General features: G+C 39.5%; 1 protein-coding gene across 17 annotated transcripts in view; it reads right to left on the bottom strand.

Annotated features, from left to right (window-relative positions):
* Positions 1-24201, bottom strand: part of Mast4 (microtubule associated serine/threonine kinase family member 4) — a 560147-nt gene that overhangs the window by 135394 nt on the left and 400552 nt on the right. Inside the window, exon 1 of one of the 17 annotated variants that reach the window (XM_020165559.2) lies at positions 15418-18918. The exons of 14 other annotated variants lie outside the window; for them this stretch is intronic. In XM_020165559.2, the coding sequence (XP_020021148.1) occupies positions 15418-15509 (92 nt within the window). In that variant the 5' untranslated portion in view covers positions 15510-18918. Of the gene's footprint in view, positions 1-4879; positions 4954-15417; positions 18919-24201 lie in introns of those variants that run through there. 2 more of the 17 variants (XM_020165562.2, XM_074077375.1) reach the window with 2 other exon arrangements.

Raw genomic sequence — 24201 nt, forward strand, 5'->3', positions numbered from 1 at the left:
AACTACTTGATTCAGCCCTTGTAGCACAGGCAGCCACAGACAAAGTGGCTAAGTGAATCTCTCTGGTTCTTTTCTAATAAAACTTAACATCCAAAACCAGGCAAGGCCTGCAGGCGGAATTTGCCCACCTTTGCCCTTGGGGCTGCACAATCTGTTTTATCTAAAGCATAAAAAAGGATTGATTATTTTTCTTACATAAAGATAAAAACAACAAGTATCAGAGTTGAGGTGACCTGCCAAGGTCATATGTCTAGACTAATGACGGTATCCAACAAAAGTCTATCCAAATCTGAAGACTTTCTACCCTGTAAGAAGGATCTCTTAGGTTGAATACAGATGAAGAAGAGGACAGAAAGAAAAGACGACAAGTCTAAATCCTTCTCAGTTAACATTAACTGATGCAAACCCACCTATCATAAAATATGGAAAAGTACTGGTACACATTTTTGTATGCGAAACACTGCTCCTAAAAGAAGCTTCTAGAACATCCAGTAATAAACTCTTTTGTACCATAGGGGAGGGGGATCAAATTCTGTTCCATGATGTGACAGATTCTGGAAAAGCTAGAATGCAGTTGCCTTCCTGGAATTTCAACACTCTTTAAGAGGATTTTGCAAATTAACCCACTGATATTCATATATTCAGTAATTCATTTGTTTCAATACTGAACTACCAAAGTGTGCTTTAAAACATATGTGGCATTTGCTCTGTAGGACCTTATAAGACGAGGGAGGCAAGACAGACACACGATAAGCAAAGAATTATCCACTGCTCTCAATGGCTACTTCAGGGTAAAAAGCAAGTATAAAGGCAACCTGCACAGTTCAGTGCCTGAAACTCAAATGAGAACAGGCAATACTTCTGTGTGAACCTTAGTCTAGGTTCTCAGTCCTTTTTTCCCCCTTGATACCATGGCTGTCCTAATTTAGAACCTGAAGACCAGGTTCCAAGTCCATCTCTGTTGCTTACTAGCTTGAAACTTTAGTAGCTAAATGTTAATCTTCTCATCTTACAAGGGAGAGGGAGTCAACTAGATGTTTCTGACAGTCTCATTTGTTTCTTTATGCTTTTTGGGGGTGTGGGGGGGTGTTGCTTTTTTCCTTCTGTGGTACTGGCCTATGCTTGCCAGGCAAGTGTTCTACCACTTGAGCCATACCCCACTCCTCTGCTTTTAGTTTGCTTTTGAAAGAGGGTCTCACCTTAATTTTGCTTGGACTACAATCCTCCTACTTCTGTGTCCCCAGCAGCTGGGACCACAGGTGTGCGTCACTGGCCCTGATAGCCTCATTTTAAACATATGATTCAGGATGTTCACCTTTCAAACCAGTAATACCCTGTCCATAGAATTAATTATATAATTTTCAAAAGTTTTCATAACTAAAAGTACTTCCTTAAAAAAATCAGAAAGTGGCACAATTTATTTCTGAAAATTAAATGATGATTTTTCCCAAAGGACAGAGGGGAAAGGAAGATGTGGAGCAGATGGATTCATTGTTCCCCTATGGAGAAAAAACATTTCTGCACCTTGCAAAAATATATTAATGGGCCTGCCATCTGGCAAGTCTGCTCACATACATAAGGATAAAGTTTCGATCTTGAGGGTTAACATTTAAGCCTGTGGGGAAATGGTAATTGGAACCTGAGTTAGCATTAGTATTTTTAAATGGAGTATTTCAAAGAGTTCTAAACACAGGTGGAGAAAAACAGAACCTAAAATGTGAAACCTTCCAGGATGACATCACCAGTGCTCATTCTCACCCCAGGTGCACATCAGGGAGGTGGCTGTGGACACACCCATAGCAGGCATGGCTGGCACTGCCACACAACTTCAGAGCTCCACTGTGAATGGTGCCCCAGGCCTGCCCCACCGTCCTCCCCACACCTTCTGTATGCTACAGACACTTTTCAAAACTTCTAGAAATCACACCATTATAGAGGTGGGTGTTTAAAGACTCTCATTCAAGGAAAAGGGGAGATCATAAAATGGGAGACACAATAAAATGAGTTTTGAGATATGTGTACATATGTATACAAAAATGCACACAGAAAAAAAAACTTGCCAAATTTTCAATGATTATATCTGAGCATATTTGAGGGCAATTTTTGTCTTTATGGCTGTTTGTACTTTCTCCATTCTTTTTCCTGAGCACGTGCTAATTTAAAATTTATTGTAAAAGCTATATAAGTTCCAATGGAATTAAAATAAGATAGCAGAAAGACATGATTAATTATTTTGCAAAGCAAATAAGGTTCCTTGAATTCATCTTTTGTAAAAATGTGTATTTTGTTGTCGTCTCTTTATAGAAAAACTCCAAGATTCCATCTGAATTTCCATACTTACTATCCAGTAATCATAATCTATGTCCTTAGTCCACATGCAAGCCTATGCATACATAGTACACCATAAGTAAAATCTTCCACTTCATGGTCCTCTTCCTTCCTCAACAAGCAACCCCAAATTATTTTTAGCTATTTCTTACTAGTCAAATGTATTTATCTGGTTTCTAACAACTTCATCTATGTCATAATAAAAGGGCTATAATATGTTAGTAATGAACCATAGGATTTCATTTATGTTTTTCTTTGAAATATCTCATTCTGATGCATTTCCTGCTACTTTACTTGACATTATCAACATATAATCAAACTACAGGTTAACTATTTCCTACAAAAATGATGCCTACATAGAACTACACAATATGGTACCCTAGATGGGATCCTGAAACAGAAAAAAGGACATTAGCGAAAAACTGAAATTTTAATAAAAGTAGAACTTAATTTTAAAAAATAGAGTAGGGAGAACAAAACAACCTATTCTAATCCTACAGTAGCATTATTAACCTAAAAAAAATAAAATTTTTGAGGTAATAGAAATATTCTACATCTTCCTTATGGTAGCTACATGACTGTATTTTTTAAAACTCCGTGAAATGCACACCCAAAAGTACACTGTATCTCAACAGATACACTGGACCTTGCTTTTCTACAGTAAATTAATGTAAGTGCTTAGTCCCATGTTGGTAACAATCTGAATTCTTAGGCCTAGGTTAGTAGTCCTGAAAAACACCTTCTTTAACATTTAATAAAAAAGTACTTGAAGGGAAGACTTTTGTCATTCAGTCCTTAGAAAGGGGTAGTCATTCCTTAAACATAACTGAGAGATAGCCAGTGAAGGGTTTCTTTTTGTGGTTTAGAAAATTCTAGACACAGTATTTGTGCCTTCTGCATGCTGTAGACTATTTATAGTTTATTCTAATAAGTTGTTTTATGCATTACAAAGCAACTGCTTCTTAGTTCTCTAAATATAAAGGACAATATATATATTTAAGTGAGTGTAATAAGCCATTCCCTTCTTAAAAAGCTATTTACTAACATATTCAAGAGGAATTATTTTCTTTTTAAACGAAAAAGAAACCTATATGTAATTCCTTTCTAAACTGTCCTAAGAAGACCTTTTTTTGGCATTCCTATTGTACTGCCATAAAAGATGCAAGAATGTTTGTCTCTTCCATGGAATTGTGTGCTCTACTACAAGATCAACATGGATTTTGAGATGTGAGTACCACATACACACTCATGAGAATACACAGGATTTCATAAGCCAGAGAGGGAAATCTCAGAAAAACAAGCCTGGGTGCAGTGGGGTGTTACTCATTCAGAAGGCCCGTAAAACAGCAGCTGTTCATAGCTACATCCTGAGTAAAGCTTAAATTTAAAAGCACAAGCCCACTCAAACACCATTATAAACTGTGATGCTTTAAGATGAGGAAATTACAGGAGAATACATATACAATTTCCATTAATGGGAAAGAGAAGCAGCAGGTGGCAATTTTAAAACAAAGTAAAGCCTATTTCTATTTTTTACTCTCTTCCCTCAAAAAGCAGGTGGCATTTCTATAGCAGAGTTCAAAATTATCAGAGCTCTATATTCTGCAAATATCTTTTGAATTGCCAAGAGGCTGGTGTTCTATTAAATTACCAGACTATGATCTCACTTTACAAGTATTATTTTCAGTAATTAGAGTATTGTTGAAGTTTTATTTCCTTAGAAGAAAAAATAATAACATTTTTAAAAATCAGGATTCACTACTTACTACAGTTTGATTTGGGGACAGTTACATAATTCCTCTAAGTGTCCATATCTTCATCTGCATTGTACGTACTATAATAAAATAACCTTTATAGGGTTGTTGTAAGGATTTAATGAGACAGTATACACATCAAATTTCCTCAATCGACATTCTCTCTGTCCCTCATCTTTGCCTGCTATTGTATGTTGCAATAATTATTTGTCAACATTATTTTCTAACCCCACTGGATTGAGTTACTTAAAGAAAAGAATCATGCCAAACATTATCTTTGTTTTTCAGATGGTAGTCATAGCCCTGGTCATGTAAAAACCACTCAGTGAATATTTGGTACATAAATGAAAAAAACAAGACAATGTGACAAATCCCCAAATCGTGTCCACAGAAGTCAAACTTAGTCAAACTAGGTTATTAGGTTATCAGGTTTCAGAGGTGATTCAGACTCATAGGCAATCTCCCACAGCAGTAAAAGGGTCACACAGAAAGGCGTGATTCATAAATCAGCCCCTCTAAGTATTTTTAACTGTAATTAACTTCCCATGTTTCAGAGGTTACTCCTTCATGTCTGTTTCCCTAGCATTTGGCCCAGTTTGTACTTCTAAGGTAGCCAAAGGAAAAGAGGCACTACTTAGCCTTTGGGCCTGGGAGCTCCTCTCTCTTCCCAATCTAATTCCTAAAAAAACATGAGAACTATGACTAGAAGACAAGAACAGAGCAAAGCAAAGCAAAAGCAAAAACAAAATCACTTTAATCTATCAGGCTTTATCATAACATTTAGGATATATACACACCTGGGACTTCCCAACATAATCCATAAATGCTGGGCCATGAAAACCCTCCAACCATGTTAGTTTCTCTATTAAATAGATTTGAAATCAAACCTGTTAAGTGGCTGAAGGAACAGCTACAAGCCACTGCCTGCTGGACACACCTATAAGAACAGAAGGTTTGAAAAGCGAAGGCTGTTTCTTCAGCTCCAGGCTGGGCATGTCACTTGCATGGGAACTAAAGAACTGGCTTAAAACAGAACTATAATCTTTCTGGAACAATAGGTCATGACGAGCTTCCTTAATGCCAAAGTGTTTAGAAGTGATTTCTACTAACTGAAAGAAGTGTAAAGGGCATATATATTTATTCTGGCTTGAATACAACACTTCTGAATACATCTCTCAGTGCCAAGAGTCAGAACAATTTTCCCTCATGGGTTTTTCAACCTGGGGTCCATTCAATGGAATGTGTGCATATCCTAGGAATGGCATCCAAAAGTAGCATCATAATATAGCTATTGTAAGCAGTTCACCATCGGTACCTTTTAATGCCCAAATTACCCAGTCTGACGGAGAATGATGAAGGTTAGGAAGGGTGGAAATGGTCAATGTATTTTCTATACATATATGAATATGGAACATTGAAGCCTAACTGAAGTCATTTTTAAGAATGGGGAGGAGGAAGAGGGAGAATAATGGAAGGGAGGAACCAAACTGAAGGACAACCTATGCAGATATGGATATGTCATAACGAATCCCCCTGTATAACTATTATATACTAATAAAAACGTTTAAAAAACAGAAAAACCAAAAGTGTTCTTGTTTAAAGAGCTTCCTGTCAGGAGTTTTCAAGTGAAAAGCAATCCTCACAATGTCAAAGAAACATGAAATCCACCTGCCAGGAGATGGTTTAGGCGATGGCTTTGTTGGTAAAATGCCCTCAAAACCACCAAGATGTAAGAAAGAGATCGAAGGGAGTAGATCTTGAGCCAAAGTCAGAACCACTATTGATTTCTAAGGCCAACTTACCTGAATTTAATAGGAGAGAAAACATCTACTGAGAGAGAATGCTACATGCAAGTTTTACAGGCCACAGAGCAAAAACAGAGCAATTTTTCCTTATTAACTCCATGGTCCGAACATCTAACTCTAGACATCGAATCCTAAGATATAACAGGAAATTATGACCCATAAATACAGAAGCTTATTTCACAGACTCCGTAACAGGAACTACTACCAAGTTACCCTGAACTTTCCCACATTCCATCTGTCCCATCAATGACCATAATGGTCATAACTTGAGATCACAGATGAGTAATCTTTTGGCTTAGAGGCTTACCCTGTATGGGAAATGCAAATTTGCAATCATTCATCCAATTTGCCAAGCAGGTGACATGCACTTGTTTTGCTACCTGCCTACCCTCTGGGGTAGTTGAGCAAGCATAAGCCAATTCTAAAGTGAACCAGTTTTTGGGTGAGCAAATTGTGTTTATCTGGACGAGTGCTCAGATGAAGACTACAAAGTAGATAACATTAATCTTCACATGAGAAAATAAACTCTACCCAATAGGGTTTTAATATTGCCAATGCTTGGTTTCTGATCTAGGTAATCTACTTGAAAATTCTTTGATTTTTTTTTTTTGTATCCGAAGTCTTGAGATTAGCCAAAAGAAAGTAATAGTTTTACAGGAATTCTCTCTCAAGTTCCAAAATCAACAAGCCATCCAACTCAGACTTAAGAAACAACATTACATAATAGCCACTTAACGGCTATTGTTTTATAGTAACAAAGGATTCATTCGCCACATTTCCTAGAGTGCTTTATCCAGCTGGTAGTTTTTCCCATGACAAGCATCCCTTTCCCCCCCCTTAACCCCTCCACACATCTGTAAAGTACAACATTTAATAATTATAATTTCCAACTTAAAAATAGCCAGCATATTGCATTTTAAAAGACATGACTACTGAACGTGAGCGGAGCATAAGTGATTTCTATGTAAGCTACAGGTTCAGTGATTCCTCCAGACTGGATAGTCAAGAAATTCTGCAGTGGTCAGGTTATAGTCTAATAGTGACTCTGAAGGAAGAGACATAAACTTAGACTGTAACATTTAAAATTAGACAGAAAAAAGCAAAACAAAGACAACTTCTTACTCATACGACAAAATGGTATTGGTGAATTCATAGTTCACTTCCTGTTCTAATCCCTTGACCCTAAGAGACCTCAGCAAGTTTCCACAAACGTGACCAGTCAAATCCTCATTCCCTCCAGCTAGGTGATCAACTTGGAACCTAATTAATTATTCCAAAAAATACCTGCAATTTGAATTTCATGTCAGGTAAGAAACTTTCCAGGACATGGGGAGCTGATTCTTACCTATTAAGAGGTAAAAGCTTATTTCAGAACTTCAGAACACAAATGATATCTGGCTTAACCCATGTCAAGATCTGCATTTTGCTGTGCAGTTGGTAAGAAACCCTAAGCTCTTAACAAAATCAGAGTCTCTGATAAATGGAAGACCACAAAACCAGCAGAATGTAGAAATTCTGGGGTTCTATAATAAACCAAGCAATGGGGTGTTTAAGAAAAGAAATAACCGTTAATGACTGCATATTCTTCTTACCAATCTATTTTACCTTCAAGTGCTGATCAAAGCCTAAAGTCTGTGCTAGGGTCTTTTTTTCCTTTAAGACAAAACAATATGAGTTCAGTTTGATATCAGTATAATTACCTTCTCTAATAAGCATGACCAATAGCCATTAATGGAACTAAAACTCTCCCAAGCCTTCTTATTCTATTAACAAGGTTTAAGGTCGATATTTTCAGAATTTACAATCAAGTTCATGATTTCCAGGCAGATAGAGGAAAAGAAAACAAAGTACAAGAACTACACGTATTAACAACCTTGTGAACTTTTATTTAGAGATCTTTCCAATTACAAAATGTGCCATGTAGCAAAAACAAACAAAAAAATTGCCACTAAATAGCCAAAACTTCTACTAACAAAGAATAACTATTTTTAATAGAGAGTTTTATGCACACCCTGTGCCCACTTTCATCCTGGTAGCCGTAGGACTTTTTTAATATCTTGGTTCTACTACTCAACTTTCAAAGGGATTACTCAATTACCGTGATGTCACATTCAAATGACTAGGTGACGTAGTGAAGGTGGTTCAGATTAATACTCTGTGCATGCTCACTCACACTACAGATGGGTGTGTATGGGGGTACACTGGGGTCCAGTATCTATAATCTCAATCTCTCTGATACAAGCTATTTGCATTTCAACTGATACAAGAAGGGATCATCTCAAGTATTCAAGTAGGTTCCTACTCCAGCCTCTCTCCACTACAGGCTAGCCCCAGACAGGACTCAAATGATTTCATGACACCAATATCTGCCAGCTTTGAACCGTAGGATTACACTGTTTAAAGGCATTATTTAAGCTTCTGATAACAAAATATATTTGTAAAGAAAAGCAAGCGAAGTATCAAATAAAAAGTTCTGTTCTCAGTTATCAATATACCCTCAACCCCACTACCTTGAGAGTAAAGACAGACAGACAGACAGACACACACACACACACACACACACACACACACACAGAGTGCCTAGTGCTGGCCAATTATAGCAGCAAGTAGCCCATGCCTCCCTGTGGAGAACTGGCTCCATATTCTAATGGTTTACTTCAATGAACTTCTTTTGAAATCTACTTTTGTTTTTTTGCACTTTCACACATCTTTTTCTCTCCATCTTGTCCCTCTTCACTCATTCCTTTCCTCCAGTCTAGTCTACCTTCTCACTCTCTCTCTTCCTACACAAAAACCTGCATGTTACAGGAGCAACACAACCAACGTGTGAGGTCTTATTGTAAGCCTGGCACTGGAAAATAAAAGCAGCCCTTTGGAAATGTACATATTCCTGCTTTTGTCCTTTGTATCTGGTCAGGTTTAAAAGGGGCCTTGCAGAGTCTGTAAGAACTCCCTGTCATGTGTGGAAGCCCAGGGACTCAGTAGAAATCACTTAGAGGGTGAAGGACACCCAGGTCTTGGGGGGATCAGCTTTCTCCTCTTCCCTGGATGGAGTATCCATGACCAGGCTTGGAAAGGGGACTGCAGGATGGGCTTGAAACAACATCAGCTACGTTGGAGCTGACCTAGTCAGAGAGGAGAAGAGAGGTGATAGGCAGGCTACAGTGGAGAACACAAAGAAAGGAGAAGGATGAAAGGAAGCAGTTATGAAACAGGCCTGGGCAAGGCAAGGAGTGGGAGGAAATGAGCACAGGGACTCAGGGAGGGGCTGAGCTGAGCCCTCAGGTCAAGCGTGAAGAGAAGGAGAGGAGGAGCTACACATGGGGCCAGGTTTCAGTCACCTGTGGGACAGGCTGCAGGGGAAAAGGCCCAGTGCCAGGACTCAAGAGGAAATCAAGAGGTGGTGAGTGGGAGCTAGGGACGCTCAGAGTCAGGGATTGAAAGCAAGAGAAGCTCTGATTGTAAACACGGAAGAAAGCAACACTCAGGCTGTGGAAAGAACCAGAGCTTCCAGGCAGGAGGTGAAAAGGAAACCAGTGTTGCCAATCTGGGTGATAAAGCAGTCCATAAAGTGAGCAACAGTGAGTAAAAGGATATGATTCAGGAAGAGGTTGACAGGCCAGCCATGAATGGGCAGAGGTTCCAACACCATGATGTATGACTGCTAGAGTAGACAGTCCACAAGAGAGTGGTCACTGCCCAGAGTCTACAATTCCTGGCTTCATTCCTGTTTCTTGTCTGGGACACACCCACCTCAGCCCATCACTCCGAGGCAACTGTTGGTGCTGAGGACCTCAATGTCCTCCCAGGTGGCAACTACAACACACATCTTCATTTCAGTGCTGTGAGCCATGCTCATGGCTGTCTGGGACAACACTCTACAGTTTGTCTTCCTTCCCAGGGGACTGCCTCCACTCCCTCCAAGCCATGTTCCTATCCCCAGCTGCATCTCTGCCCACCCCTTAAATGGTGCCCCTTTACATCTCCCAGATTAAGCTAACTTATTTCTCTGATGGTTTGATGACTCCCATGCCCATCTATACTTTCTGGTCCAGCCTGCTCGAGTGCCCTCACCTGTATATCCAACTGCCGTCCTGGGGAACTTCCTTTCTGTCCTGCCTTGAAACCTTTGATGTTCCCAGATAGCTGCCCCCAAACTTCCCACAGCCAGCCCTTTCTCATCTCTTAGATCTCTCCTTAAATATTAACTTTTGAAAGACCTTACCTGACCACGTAATTTAAAGCAGGTCCCCCACTCCACACCCACATGGCTACTCTCTCTTCTCAGCTCTTGCTTACAGCTGTGGGAACACTGACCTCAATTTGGCAACCAACTTATTTAAATACCTGTTCACTGGTGAGTCCCAAGCACTGTGTGTGTTCTCCACTGTATTCCTTGCTCTGCATGGGTTTGATGAAGGAATAATGCCCTGTGGTACTTAATTTGCAATTAATTGTTAATAAATCAATACTTATGTTTTGGGGGTAAAAGGGACAAGTACATGTACAGGTTCTCTTCTCTTCCCCTCCCCTATGTTCATGTGTACAGATGGTTCCTCCACATCTCTGGTTTCCCAAGTCAAAACCCCAGGGCCATCATGTACTCTTTCTTTGTCCACCATAGCCAATAGTTCATCAACTATTATACCCTTAATTTTTCTCAAAGGCACCATACTCTTGATTTAGGCCTGAAGAATCTTCCAGCAAGGCTACTACAAATATTTTCAAGTTGGTAGTTTGGTCTCACCCCATTCTCAGATTGTAGCTCCTCAAGGCCAAAAGACATCAGTCTCCCCGACAGGATAAAGAGCAAACTCCTTCTGCTCTTCTTCCCAGCTTCATCACCCACTGCTCATCTCTGTGTTGTAATGACGGTGGTAATGTAACAGCTAAGATTTATTCAGAGTTTTTGTGTGCCAGTCATCACATTAAGCAATTTGCAAATATGAATGCATTTAATCTTCACAACAATCTGATAAGTAATGTACTTATCCGTAGCTCACAGATGGAGCAACTCAAGTCCAAAGCAGCTAACTTACCTAACATTACAGAGCCAAGATTCTGCAACTCTCCTAATCATTGTGTGCACTGCCTCTTTGGGTTTCTGCTCCAGCAATACTGAGCTATGCTCTGGTTCTTTCTGCTCCAGTAATAGCCAGCTATGTAGAGTTCCTTGAACTCTGTGTAGACGCTGCCACCATGACTTTGTGCACACCATTTCTTCTGCCCCTTGGGAAGCTCTGATCTGCCTCATAAGCACCAATGTAGCTTTCTAAATCTGAAGTGTTGCCTTTTCTATGTGATGCCTCTCCTGGCTCCCAGAGATCAAAGTCTCTGTTTATGCACTGATCTAGGGCTTATACATACCTTGAAAATACTTCTCTATTGGCCTAGTGCACAAATGATTCGTTAGCCTGGCCCACTGAAAGCATGCCTGTGGTTTTCCGCTTTGGGTTACAGTACCCAGGTACACAATAGGTGCTTAATAAATGTGGATTTAACTAGGCTTTGGGTAAAAGGGGTGAGTACAAATTTATTGACACCCAGAATGGCAGGGCAAGGATACAATTGTATTCTCTACCCTTCTTACACATTCATGAGCAAAACAAACAGAAAAACTCATCAAACACTACAGATGTTTCTGATGGGAACATGCAATGTACATAAAAATTCAATTCTGACAACTATAGCAGTTAGCTTAAGATCCCAGAATGTACCTGCTGTTCATAGCAAATGCTGAGTAATGTGAATTCAGCAAAAACAATAACAAAACCCCAAAACAAAAACTTCTTTTATCTCTTACTTCTCAGAATTTTGGGTTCTCAGGAAAATAAATTTGGAAACTTAAAGTGATCAACTAAACCATAAACTGCTCATTGGCATGGATAAGGGTTTTATTGATTTAAGGTCATTTGAGTGTGGAAATTACCACTTAAGCCAAATAAAACATGATGGATTTCTGAATATTAAGGTTCAAAATCAAGCTCTTTCTAGATTCTCAAGAATGCATTTCAAGACAACTAAAGGCCACCTGAAACCTTAGCAAAATGTTCAGAAATCTGTTGTAGACTTTACTTAAGGTGGGACACAGAGGAGATGTAAGTGAAGAAGAAGCTTGATCCAATCTCCCCAAAATTCTTAAATCAACAGGAAAACATATTATAAACACTACCAGTAACACAAATGCAGGCCAACTACTTTCCATCCTTGTGAGGGGATTCTCAAAAAAAAGTAATATCCACAGATCTACAAAGTTAAAGCTTCAAAAACATGCAAATTTTACTTGAGACCAAACAAAGAAATTTGGGTGAAAGTGTCTATGGTGTCCAGATTTCTGTCCCTCAAAGTAGCAGGTGCATGGCTGTAGTGAGACAGCTTTGAGGAAATCAGGAAAAGGGAGAGAAAAGTTAAGGCAGTCACAAAAAGGAATCATTTCCAATGGAGCCTTACAGCAAAGCAGCAGGCATACGTCAGTGTGCATCCACACAGCCCACTGTCTTTTATGGACAAGACATCTTTGGGATACAGCGCAAGGGACAGGGGCTTTCAGTTAATCAGTACTCTGCAGTCCTAAAGATCTAGGCTTATAATAAGCCCAGGCTCCTTTCCCCAATTCCAGGAGTTAAAGGCCTGGTAGGACTCTGAGTTGGAAGGGAAACCTTAAAAGCATTCTAGTGAGAGGACAAACCAATAAACCAGTGCCATGCTGGACCAGTAAGGCAGAAGAGATGTAGCAAGCCAAAAGCTTTGCCTGATGACAATTTTGGTCAGAATGAAGGTTTATTTAGAACACCTCTCCTTTACTTAGGTGTTCAAACCTTCTATCCTGATTAGCTCTCCAATGCTTATTCACAGGCTATGGCTAAATTTTACTCTTGGATAGAAAAAGCTAGTATTAAAGGATGGTTAAGATGAAGTCCCTTGGATTACAATGTGAATCAGAACAAGTAGCTGGGATACAATCTTCAACATGTATAATCTGTCAGACAAGTCAGCAAATGTGCAGTAAAGAAGGTAGGCTCAGGTAGGAGATTCCAAGGGCTAAGACACGACTGAGGGCAAGGACAAGGTGTCCGTATCTGGACATGGGGAATACCCGCATCCAGCAGGACAACTTGAAAAGGAGAGGATTTTTTTAGGGAACTTGATCAAGTAAGGACTAGATTAGGTTTGGGGAAGACAGGGTTTAGAACAGTTAAAGGACATTCCATAAAGGGGAACAGTAACAATGTAACATACACCTCCAGCCTTTAGGGAAGGACACAGCCAGAAATGATCACTATATAACAGAATGCATAACCAACACAATGCTCTGAGAGAAAGAACCCTGCCTTTCACCTTCCAAATCTGCATAATACAGGTAAGCATCCTAATCTGAAAACTCAAAATCCAAAAGGCTTCAAAATCCCAAACTCTGAGTGTACTTGAAAAGTTTTGGATTCTGGAGCATTGTGGGGTTAGGGATACTCAACCTGTAAAGTCTATGCATGTATTTCAACTTCTAGAAACTCTGAACTGTGAAACACCTCTGGTCCCAAGGATTTTGGATACGGGGTACTTGACCGATAAACCTAAAGCAGTGCTGGCCCTTTAAGATGAACAGTGACTACATTGGATGTAGATGATTTTTCAGGACAATGGTTTCCAAACTCCAAGAATTCTGGAAATCCCCAGAAAAAGGCTGTAACAATCTCTACTCCTAGGAAGGAGGGAATAAAAGCTACCTGTCTGTTTTGCTGAACTAAAGATATAGGTCTGTGGCTTGGGGAGTGGAAGCAGCTGTCCCACGCTCTCCCCACCCAGGTTACTTTAGAACCAAAGTTCTCTGCCAGTGGGAGTTGTCTAAATTGGAGTGATGAGGATGGACAGACACTGTCCTAAAGCAAGGGTTGGACCAGCCTGAGAATTACTCATGCATGGACTCTCTCAATAGCACTATCAACAGGTAGGCGGGGGGAAGAAAGATTCCAACTGCTTTTCAGGTTCAGACCCACAGGCATGATGCCAGGGCTATCTTATCTCCCCAAGACCTGGCTCCAGGTAAGAGCAGCTGCTGTCCCATAGCCAGGACTGCACCACTCAGAAGTGTAAAAGGCTCCTGTCAAACAGAGCAGGTGAGAACCTACACACTTATCAGCATGAGGAGAGCTGGCCTGTTTATTTATGGCCAGTTTATTTATGTGTAGCGCTCTTCGTTATTTTGGGGGTTTGATGCATGGGTGACAGAGCTTGAACAAAAATGAGCAATACTAAAAGATTATCTTAACATACTATATAACAGAATGAGAAAAGCATAGCCACACATCACTCAAAAAGCACAACAGGATTTAGTGATATCACCATTGCTCAAACTGCGTTAAAAGTAGGACCTTAAAACCTGACAGCACACACACACACACACACACACACACACACGCATGTGATCTGTATATGTGTGTATAAATAATATATGTGACTATATTCTAAAATGCAAGAAATACCATGGAAAATTTCAAAAGGAAAAATCTACTAAGTTTTTCAAAGTGTTATGGATTTGCATTTATACTACTAAACAGTTACAGGTGTCACCAGAGAAAAATCCTTTTCTTGTGTTCTTTGAATAGTGGTGCATAAAGATTATGAAGTTCCAAATCTGATAGCTAGCATCCTGTTTATTTGACTGGACTGTTGCTTTTGTGTGTGCTCACGTGTATGTGCAAGGCAAGTTTTGACTAAAAGAAAAAAAAACCCGAAAAACAAGAAATCGATCTATATTTACATATCTCCAAGGGTGTAACCCTCTGAAACCACAACAGTGCTACTTTTCTGTTGTGGACAGAAATGTGGAGAATGGAGAAATACCTCTTTTTTTAAAATCATATTCTTTCATTCCAAGTGTCAGCAAACTAACTCTGAACTGCCTTTCACTTACAGCATGAGCTTCAATTTGAGTTGAAAAATTTTCCCCATCCATTCTGTCAAATGTATATTACAAAATGAAAAGACCAGTCCTGTATTAGTAATAAATGCTAGCAAACCAGTAAAAACTCAAACTGGCAAAGTTATGCAGACCTGACTCTTTGAAAAAGCAGTCAATATGAAACAGGCTAATATGGAGTATCTTTGCATCACACATCTGCATCTTATAAAGGTCAAATATTTAATAGAGGGGAACATCTGAAAGGCCCTATGAGGAGTACCAGAAGGCCCAGGTCTGGGTGAATGAAAAGGATAAACATAATTAGATACAACAGACAGACCAAGACAAAGTATCTCCTCTCTGCCTGCTTTTTCTCTCTCCACCACTCAAAAGGAAATGTCTTATTACCCACATTTCAAAAGACCAATTCTGAGAAGCACATTCATTAGGGTTACCTAGGGAACTCCACAGAGGGTGGAATACCTGAAACAGTGCCCTCCTGGCAAGGTATAAACTTTTCAAACTGTCACCCAGTAAACAAAACCCCAGCTGCCAAGGGGCTCCAGCAGCATGCTGGGCCTCCTGGAAGAGAAAGCATTCCATCTCCAGGCAAAGGATCCCGTGTTTTTACCTTTGTGTTCGCCGAAGCCTGTTCCCACTCCTCAAATGAGGCAAAGTAAAGTTTGAGAGCACAGTCCAAAAATTGGGGTCAGACATATCCATTTCTTTCTCTTCGATTCACTGCAAGTTCAAGGCCATGAGACCAAGACGGAGACAGGGATAAAAGAAAAACAAAACAGAAAAAAAAAAAAAAAAACCCCAAAAAATGAAAAAAACCCAGATCTCAATTATCTACTCACTCCCTCCAGAGCAAACGTGATGTGAACTGTGATCACAAGAACAACTTGCAGCATGTCTGAGAATTACCCGTCCTGTTCTAGTCTTTAATTAATCCACAGCCATCTCTCACAGGTTCAAGAAACTTATTTCCTCTTGGGTTTGCCCTCTCCTGGTGAGCCTTAGCCAGCTATAAACAGTAATTACAAGAGTTTAGCCGTGCATTCTGCTCAAAATGCTGTCTCTGTGTGATTCAGTCCAAGGTACTTTGTCATCTGTTTGGCTGATACCATTTGCAGCTCCTGCGGGGGGTGCAGAGGGAGGATGACTATTTTAAGTCTTTGGTTCCGGGGAGGCTGTGGCTTATCAGCAAGACCATTCACATCCGAACATGCCCAGTGCTGAGTTTCCTTTTGATATCTACATACAAGGAAAAGAATTTGAATAGAAAAAGCTCCTCTTGCCCTCCCCTCCTGAAAAAAAAAAAATGGAAACTTAAAAGCACTTTTTAGAAAATTGGCCTATGGGAGGACTTGAACCTGACACCTAGTGTACCCTCCCGGGGGGTCCAGTTGGAAGAAGGGGGATGGCAGGGCCCCTTCCCACTCAAGCCCCCTGAGGACACTCCCCGAGTGGGGCCTCACGGGAAAGGGAGCAGGCTCGGGACACAGAGCATCCTCGGCTGCTCCCCCATCCCAGAGCCCAGAATGGATCAGTCCCCCAAAATAAATAAATAAATCCAGCTGCTGTGCCGGAACACGCTCAAGTGTGTGCTGTGCACACCTGAAGGCTGATCAGTGATTCACCCCGGGGTGGAGCACAATTAAAACCCTGCGAGGGAAGTCCCTAATGACTCTTGGCAGTGATGCTGTTTGTTGTATAGGAAACGCATGCAAACGCGAAGCCACACTCACCGAAAACCTCAGGAAAACTAAATTTATGGGTTCACAGCCATTTGATGGATTACTGCAGTGCACACCTGTTTGGCTTCATGGACTCGAAGATCTAAGTAATGGTCCACATGTAAATATGCTATTAGGCATTGATTCAACAAGTGCTAGAATTCTTTTCCCTTGTAGTATATATAGAGCTTGAAAGAATGAAAAGGAGGGATGAATCAAACTTATTGTTATTCATTTTGAAGAAAGGCATGGTATCTAAAAAAACTCCCCAAACCACAAATGCTTATGTAAAAAATGCATAAAGAAAAATTAAAATTTAAATTAGCTGCTTTAAATCTGATGCAATATAATTCTTCTGGCCCACAGAAACATTTTCACACCAAAAGACTAAGAATTTCTGATGACAGCCCTTCTACAGGGCCGTCTTATACATAATCTCCCATGCTTGGAGAGCCTCCACAGACAAAGATCATATTTTCTCAATTTTATATTTAAGAAACTGAGGCTCCGGGATGGGACATTAAGTGACAAAGTACACTTAATGTACTCCGCTCTGGTATTTTGTCCTATATTAAGTCATCTCTTCTTTTTTTAAAAAAAGTATGTAAGTACAGCTAGTCCTCTGTAGTCACAGGTTCCACATCAGTAGATTCAAATATACTAAAATTGAAAACATTTGAAAATAAAACTGTATCACTAATGAGGATATACAGAAAGCAATATAGTAAAACAACTGTTTTCACAGCACTTACATTTTATTAGCTATTGGAAGCGATCTGGAGATGATTTAAAGTATAAGGGTAGATGGATGTGGGATATATGGAAAAACTACACCATTTTATACAAAGGGCTGGAGCATCCTTGGGGGTTCCCGGATCCAGTCCTCTACAGATGCCTATGGGAGACTGTACTAAAAAAGATTTTTTAGAGGCTGACATAAAGTAGTCCCATGCTCTAGCAAGGTTTTTTGCTACAGGTACTTTTAGCCTGAGTGATTTTTTGGGGCGCTTTCTTGTACTTTGGAGAATGTTGCAGCATCCCTGACCCTGACTGACCTCTATCCACTAGATACCAGAAGTAACAATCAAAAATGCCTGCAGACACCGCTGATGTCTTTTGGGGGGCAAAATCACCCTGGTTGGAAACCACTGCTCTGAGAAAGGAAGTATCTTGGGTTTGAATTCTGGATCTACCACATACTATGACCTTAGGCAAGGGAGTTAATCTCTGCCATTTTCCATAACTGCAGTATAGGTCTATGATAGGATCAACCCATAAGAGAGTGAGATATGTAAATGAAAATGAGATGACATCATAAGCCCCTTCATGCAATGTCAAGGACATTCTGCATGTAAATGTTGACAGTACAGAGAAGCTAGGAGAATACTACACCGTGAGACAGAAGCCTGGAGCAGAGGGCTCCCCCATACCATGCTCTCTAATCCTTGTGCCTAGAATGTGACTTCACTCGGGCTGATCACACTGCATTATAATTGACTGCTTACTGCTGACTTCCTATTAGTCTGTGAGTTCCTCCAGGCTAAAGGCATGTTTTATTGACCACTATATTTCCAGAAGCTGACAGCTCCTGCTTATTGTAGGCATTTTTTTAAAAATACTTTTTTGAACGGACACTTCGGATGCCTGAATATCTACAACTTCTCTTTAGATGTACTAAAATGATCAGTATTAGCAGATCAATTGATGTTCTCACAGAATCCTGACTTCTCAACAATCCCATGAGGATATTGTTAAATTCTAAAGACTTTCTCTTTTGGGTTCATTTTTTATTATAACTGAAAAGATGTTAGTGCTAACATTCTTCAGATCTTAACATGGTTCTAAGAAATGTCACAACCAAACTCAAGGGAGACTCCCTTTGACTCCCACCTCTCCATTCTTCAGGCAAGACCCAGCAAGGCCTTTCTACACTCACTTTTAGATTAAGAGTGATAATTAATATTGTAGGCTGCCAGAGAAGAGCCATCAAGATAGTGAGAGAGGACCTGAAATTGTACAATCCAAATTATAGGATGAAGGATCACTCTCTTGAAAGAGAAGTAAAAATTTAGGAGATAAGCAGCAACTGTCCATAACTACTATAAGAACTTTGTGGAAGTGGGTTTGGATCCAAAGATGAAAAAGAGTGAAACAAGGGCAGATTTCCTGAATGGGTATTAAACAGAGATACTTGAAGAAGACATAGTGGGTAAGACTCAAGCTTTGGATGGTTTTAAGACCTGATGACTTCTGTACCTCCCAACTTTTGTATTCCCAGTGATCCTTCTAGAAAAGCCCATATATTTAGCATCTCCTATAAGGATGATAGCAACTAACATGGATAAATCAATGGTATAAAACATTTCTTTCTTCTCTTCATTGAAGGATGTATCTCTTGTCTGTGGGTATCACATCGTTATTCTGCATTTTGAGGAATCTGAGCAAATTCTCAAAGAGATTGATAATGTATGTTTTAGCTGCATATACTTTAATATTTTTACATTTAAAAGGCTTGAGAGGATTTGGGTTTATTAAAATTGAAACTATAAAAAATAAGTAAAATATACGAGCAGCCAGAAATGAACTGGCTAATACAGTGAAAGTTTCTGACATAGTTCCACACTGTAGAGGTGACTCTAAAGTGTAACTTGTCTTCTAACCTGTTTGACTTGTTTTAGAAAGAAAAAGCAGTCAGGAAATGCAAGAATTAAAACTGTCAGAACTACTGACATTTTCCTACAGACAAAATAATTACATGGGCAGAGTTACTAAATAATTACTAAAGCATAGTCGAGCTGAAATGAAGTAAAACTCTGACTACAGAACTAAGAGGAAATGGAGATTACTGGAAATTCTTAAGCACATAGCTGCTCTAGGGCAATATACAGATATTCAGCAAGATTTTCTACTTATTGTGCAACAGCTAAGCCTCCACAACAATGGGTAAGCTTTACCCTCAGTGCTCATTCATTTATTGGGATGACATTATCAGCCATTGTTTTTCTGAGAAAGGTAAATGAGACTAAAAAAATAAGCCTGTCATCCTGCTGAAATGCTAGTTTAAGAAGAAATGAGTTTGTAAGCAAGGGTTAAATCCTTCACCATTCCCCCCTTCATGTATACAAAAATGCCAGGTCTCTTTTACTAACTTGAATCTGTTTACATTCCCACTAGCTTCCCCATGCCTGCACAGAACAGTGTTAAGAGATAATATGCCAGAGCCTTGTTTTTAGTATGTTTTACATACTAAAAAGAGACTAAATTTCTTAGGGTGTGAAGTCTGGGAAGCTGCCAGCTCCTGGGCAGGATAATAAGGCCATACAGCCAGTGTCAAATACAAAGGCACTAAGGAAAGTAGGGCTGACACTGAGCTTTCATAGACATCCCACCTGATTCTGATCTAATCTAGGGATTCTGCTACAAACTAACTTTGACCTCTTCCTACCCCATCTTATAGCATCTAGAAAGGATCACCTCCCAAGGCTGTCCATACTGATAGCTGATTTTGGTTACCTTAAATATTCTCTTGAGTTTGAGTTAAGGAATGTGAAGAGCACATTCCCTGTTCTAAGTGAGTAATCCTTCAGGAAATAAAACTTGAAGATGGGAATAGAAATGCAAGGAAAGGAGCAGAATCCAGAAAGAATACCAATTGCAGAAGAGCACAGAATGCAATGAAGTTGAGAGAATACTCTGCTAGTGTAACTAAACAAATTTGTGCTCACAATGCTAAAATATGGAGGAAGATAACACGGCAAATGAACTTGGAAGGACAGATCTGAATACTAAACAACCAAGCAGGGTTCTGTCATCCTGGGAATATGACAAAAAAACATTTAAATGATATTACAAAGTAAGACTCATATTTCTACAGTGAGTAGATAAAACAAAGGAAACAAATTAACTAATTTCCCTTCCCTGATAGGCTGAGCAGAGAAGTAAGTAACAGTGGGTGAAGGGTAAGTTCCCAGTGGGGAAGGACCAGCTGGAGATGGGTCAGAGTGACAAGAGAATGTAATATTTTTCTCAGGCAATCTCTGGATCCCAGGAGAAGCAGAGGCTTGGAAAAATGGCAGATGACCAGTTACTTCACAAAATCTAAAAGGACAGAGTGGACAGATCGGAGAGATGAGGGGCTTTTCTCCCTGAGCAGTGGCCCCTGGCTGCATATGACAGATAAGCAAAGTGGAACATGCTCCTGGCACACTGACCACAGACTGGGGAGGGGTCAGAAGCACTCTGCAAGGATGTCCTTGCATTGTCTCCTAGCATCAAAAAATTGAGGCTCTGAAAGAAGGTCCACAACTTGGTTGGAAAGAGCTCCTCCCAGGGAGAAGAGCAGGGCATGCTGCCAGAAAAGGCATGGCATTCCTATAGGGCTGGAGGGGTCACCCTACAGGAGGAAGGCTATCAGGAAAATCTGGAAATAAATGTGTCTTTCCATTCTAAACAGCTTTCTGGGAGATCCATCAATAAAGCACATGGAGCACTGGCCTCTAACAGAGTTAGTAATCCAATCGTGAAGCTGAGAGGAACACTTGGAGATCAATGCCCTCATCTCATTCTCAGGAAGGTCTCACATATATAGCCAGACTAGTCCTTATCTTGCTTTAAGACTGAATTTTGTAGCCACTTGCTCTAGGCAGCATTGATGGGAGCCTGACACACACACCCCTTCTCCCCCCACCCTACCCGCAGACTAGGTCTGTCTCTGTTGGCCTCTGCCTCCTACATGAAAGAGTTTGGTCACTGAACCAGTATCCACATTTGCTTGCAGATCAGTCCCTCTGAGAGTAAAAGCTTCCTGAGGGCAGGGGCTGCAGCTCCTTCATGGTTAAATCCATAATATTAAATCCAGGATGAATGTTAAAAACTAGGGAGAAGGGGAAGGGTCAGTTTCTTCCCAGTGAGAAAGACAAGCAACAGCAAAGCTAGGGTGAGAAGCCTGATAGTTTGAAGATTGGCACATGTTTCAGAAAGTCCGTTCTACTATTTATATATGCTGTACCTATTGGGGAGTCTGTTTTCCCAGATTCCAAAATGTCAGAAAACAGGGACTATGCATGAGACTAACTGGGGCTAGGTGCATACCCATAACTGCATGCATGGAATTGCTAAGTGCTTTTGATGGTAACAGTGAACCCTAATTACTAACCACTGCATGGCTCACTCAGTCTGGAAGAAGTCATGGTGCTTCATCACCCAGAAGCTTGGGTTCAAAGTCCATCGTTTCTCGCATAGCCCCTGAGCATGAATTACAGTGCAATTATAAGAACTGTCAATTCTGTGTAAGTGGGTCAGTGTGGTTATATTTAGCCCATTAGTAGCTGACACCAAGGCCTTTCTGTAACATAAGATTAAGGTTAATTTATCACTTCATCTTTTCTTGAATATTTTTCCAGGTCAGATAACTAAAGTTGTGGAAAATCATCCCATTACAATGAGAGGCAGAAGTTGTCACCAAAGTGCCACTTAGGAACATGTACAGACAGAGATTGAAACCATGTGCTCTGTAACCATCAAAATCTTACTCCATTGTCAAGGCTGATTCAAACTGTCACTGACAGGGTATTATGTCAGTAGAAAATGAAATTTTTGCCCAAAGAATTTTCAAGCAAGCTTCAGTACCTATCTAATAAGTAATATCATTTTTAATAGCAACAAAATTTTTAAAGAAATATTAATTCACAGGAGAACAGAATGTCAGCCATGAGGAGTGTTCACTCTGGTTATCAAAAAAATATAAAAATATCAATCAGATGTCATTTTTATCTAAGTGGCAAAGAATAAGAAAATGGTAATATTCAATGTTGATGAGGGGATATAAGTACCCTCCACACAACATTCTAGAAAGTAATATGGGGAATAAAAACACATTTATGTGCATATGTATGCACATATATATGCGTATTTGTAACTATACATTAACATATAATATACATATACACATACATATTTGAACTATAATGCCACATCCCAGAATTTAAATAAAGAAAATAATCAAGTATATACAAAAAGATTTACAAGTATGGAAATTAATTTCAGAAATCCTTGTAATAACAAAATATTGGTCGGGGGGACCCAAAGATACAAGACAAAAGCAATTGTTAATATATCCTAATGCTACCCTAAAATATTATTTTAAAAAACCAGTGAAGGCCATGATAGTAGGCTGAATAATTAATGCCAGAGATACCCAGGCTCTCATCTAGAGAACCTGTAAATATGTTACTTACATAGATTGCACAGATGTGATTAAATTCAGGATTTTGAGATTGACAGGTTAACCTAAATTATCCACATGGCCTTAAACGTAATTACAGGAGTCTCTGTCAAAATAGGGGAGAGGGCGACTTGAAAAGGTGGCAATACAAAGCTGAAACAAAATGCTATCCTCTTGGTTTGAAGAGGGAGAGAGGGGCCAAGAGGCAAGGAATGCAAAGAATGCAACTGCAGTAGCTGTTAAAGGGGAGAAAACAGGCTCCGGCTTAGTGTCTTTAGAAGGTGCTCTGCCTGTGGACACCTTCAGTCCAGTGACCTGAGTCCAGCCTCTGAGCTCTAAAACTGTAAGACAGTGAATGAGTGTATGTGGCTTAACGCCACTTAGCTGGTCATAATTTGTTATAGCAGTCAGAGGAAATAAAAACAATAGTGTTTTCAAAAATAGGTAAGAAGTAGGAAATGTTCCAAACATAATTTAAAAATGGAGTTCTCTGAGCCATATTGTTTAAAATGCTAACTATGTGTAGTTATGTGAATTAAAAAGATGAAAATATTCTAGCAAACAGCTGTGTGATATTATGATCGATTTCATTCTTCTTTACACATTTTCTACTTTTATGAGTAAAATATTTCTAATTAAAAATCAATTTCAATTGCCAGAAGCCTTACATTTGATTGTCTTGTTACTATGACCTGAAAGTTCAAGTTCCTGAGAATTTTAGACTACTTTGAAGAATTTACAAAATTAAGAAAACACACATTTTCACTGACATTTTCATAAAATTTGATTGATATTTTTGACACAGGAAATAAAATGTGTGTGTAAAATCTCTATGAGCCTTGAAAATAAATACTAAAACTGATTTTAAAAAGAAGTCTTTCCTACTCCCAGGAATTTTATGATATAAAAATGAAAAATATCTCTGTTTCCTAGACATAAATCCTTACCTGTCTATTGCGACTGGGCAAATGGGTATTTTCAAAGCTGACTGGGTTATAAATCTACACAGTGCTTTGTTGGAGCTAAATATCTGAATTCTTATTTGCAGATTGGTGAGGTTGTGCATTTGTGAGAACAGCTTTGAATTTCAGGCTGGCCTGCTTGCATGTCGTTGCATTTTCTTCCTTCATTGCTCAGAAAAATCATGCACACACAGAAGTCAGCAAGCTTACTCTTAAGTTGTCCAGATATGTACGAAGGAAAAAATTATGCTCATCATGTCAAATTATTAAGTAGCTATAATTTAGCCCAAATAAATGTTATCTTCCATGAGGCTAGAAAATTCAGTTTTTACTCTTTCCTTAGCTAAACTGTGAGGACTAAAAAGGTGAAGAAGACTAAATTTCTGGTGTCAACCATGGAAACATTGTTTGAACCAATGTGTTGACATATGTGTTCTAGAAGACACTCATATTAAAGTTTATGATGATCAAAAACATTTAAAAAATATATT

The sequence above is a fragment of the Castor canadensis genome, chromosome 6 (genome assembly GCF_047511655.1).
Source record: "Castor canadensis chromosome 6, mCasCan1.hap1v2, whole genome shotgun sequence".
In the NCBI taxonomy this organism is placed as follows: domain Eukaryota; kingdom Metazoa; phylum Chordata; class Mammalia; order Rodentia; family Castoridae; genus Castor; species Castor canadensis.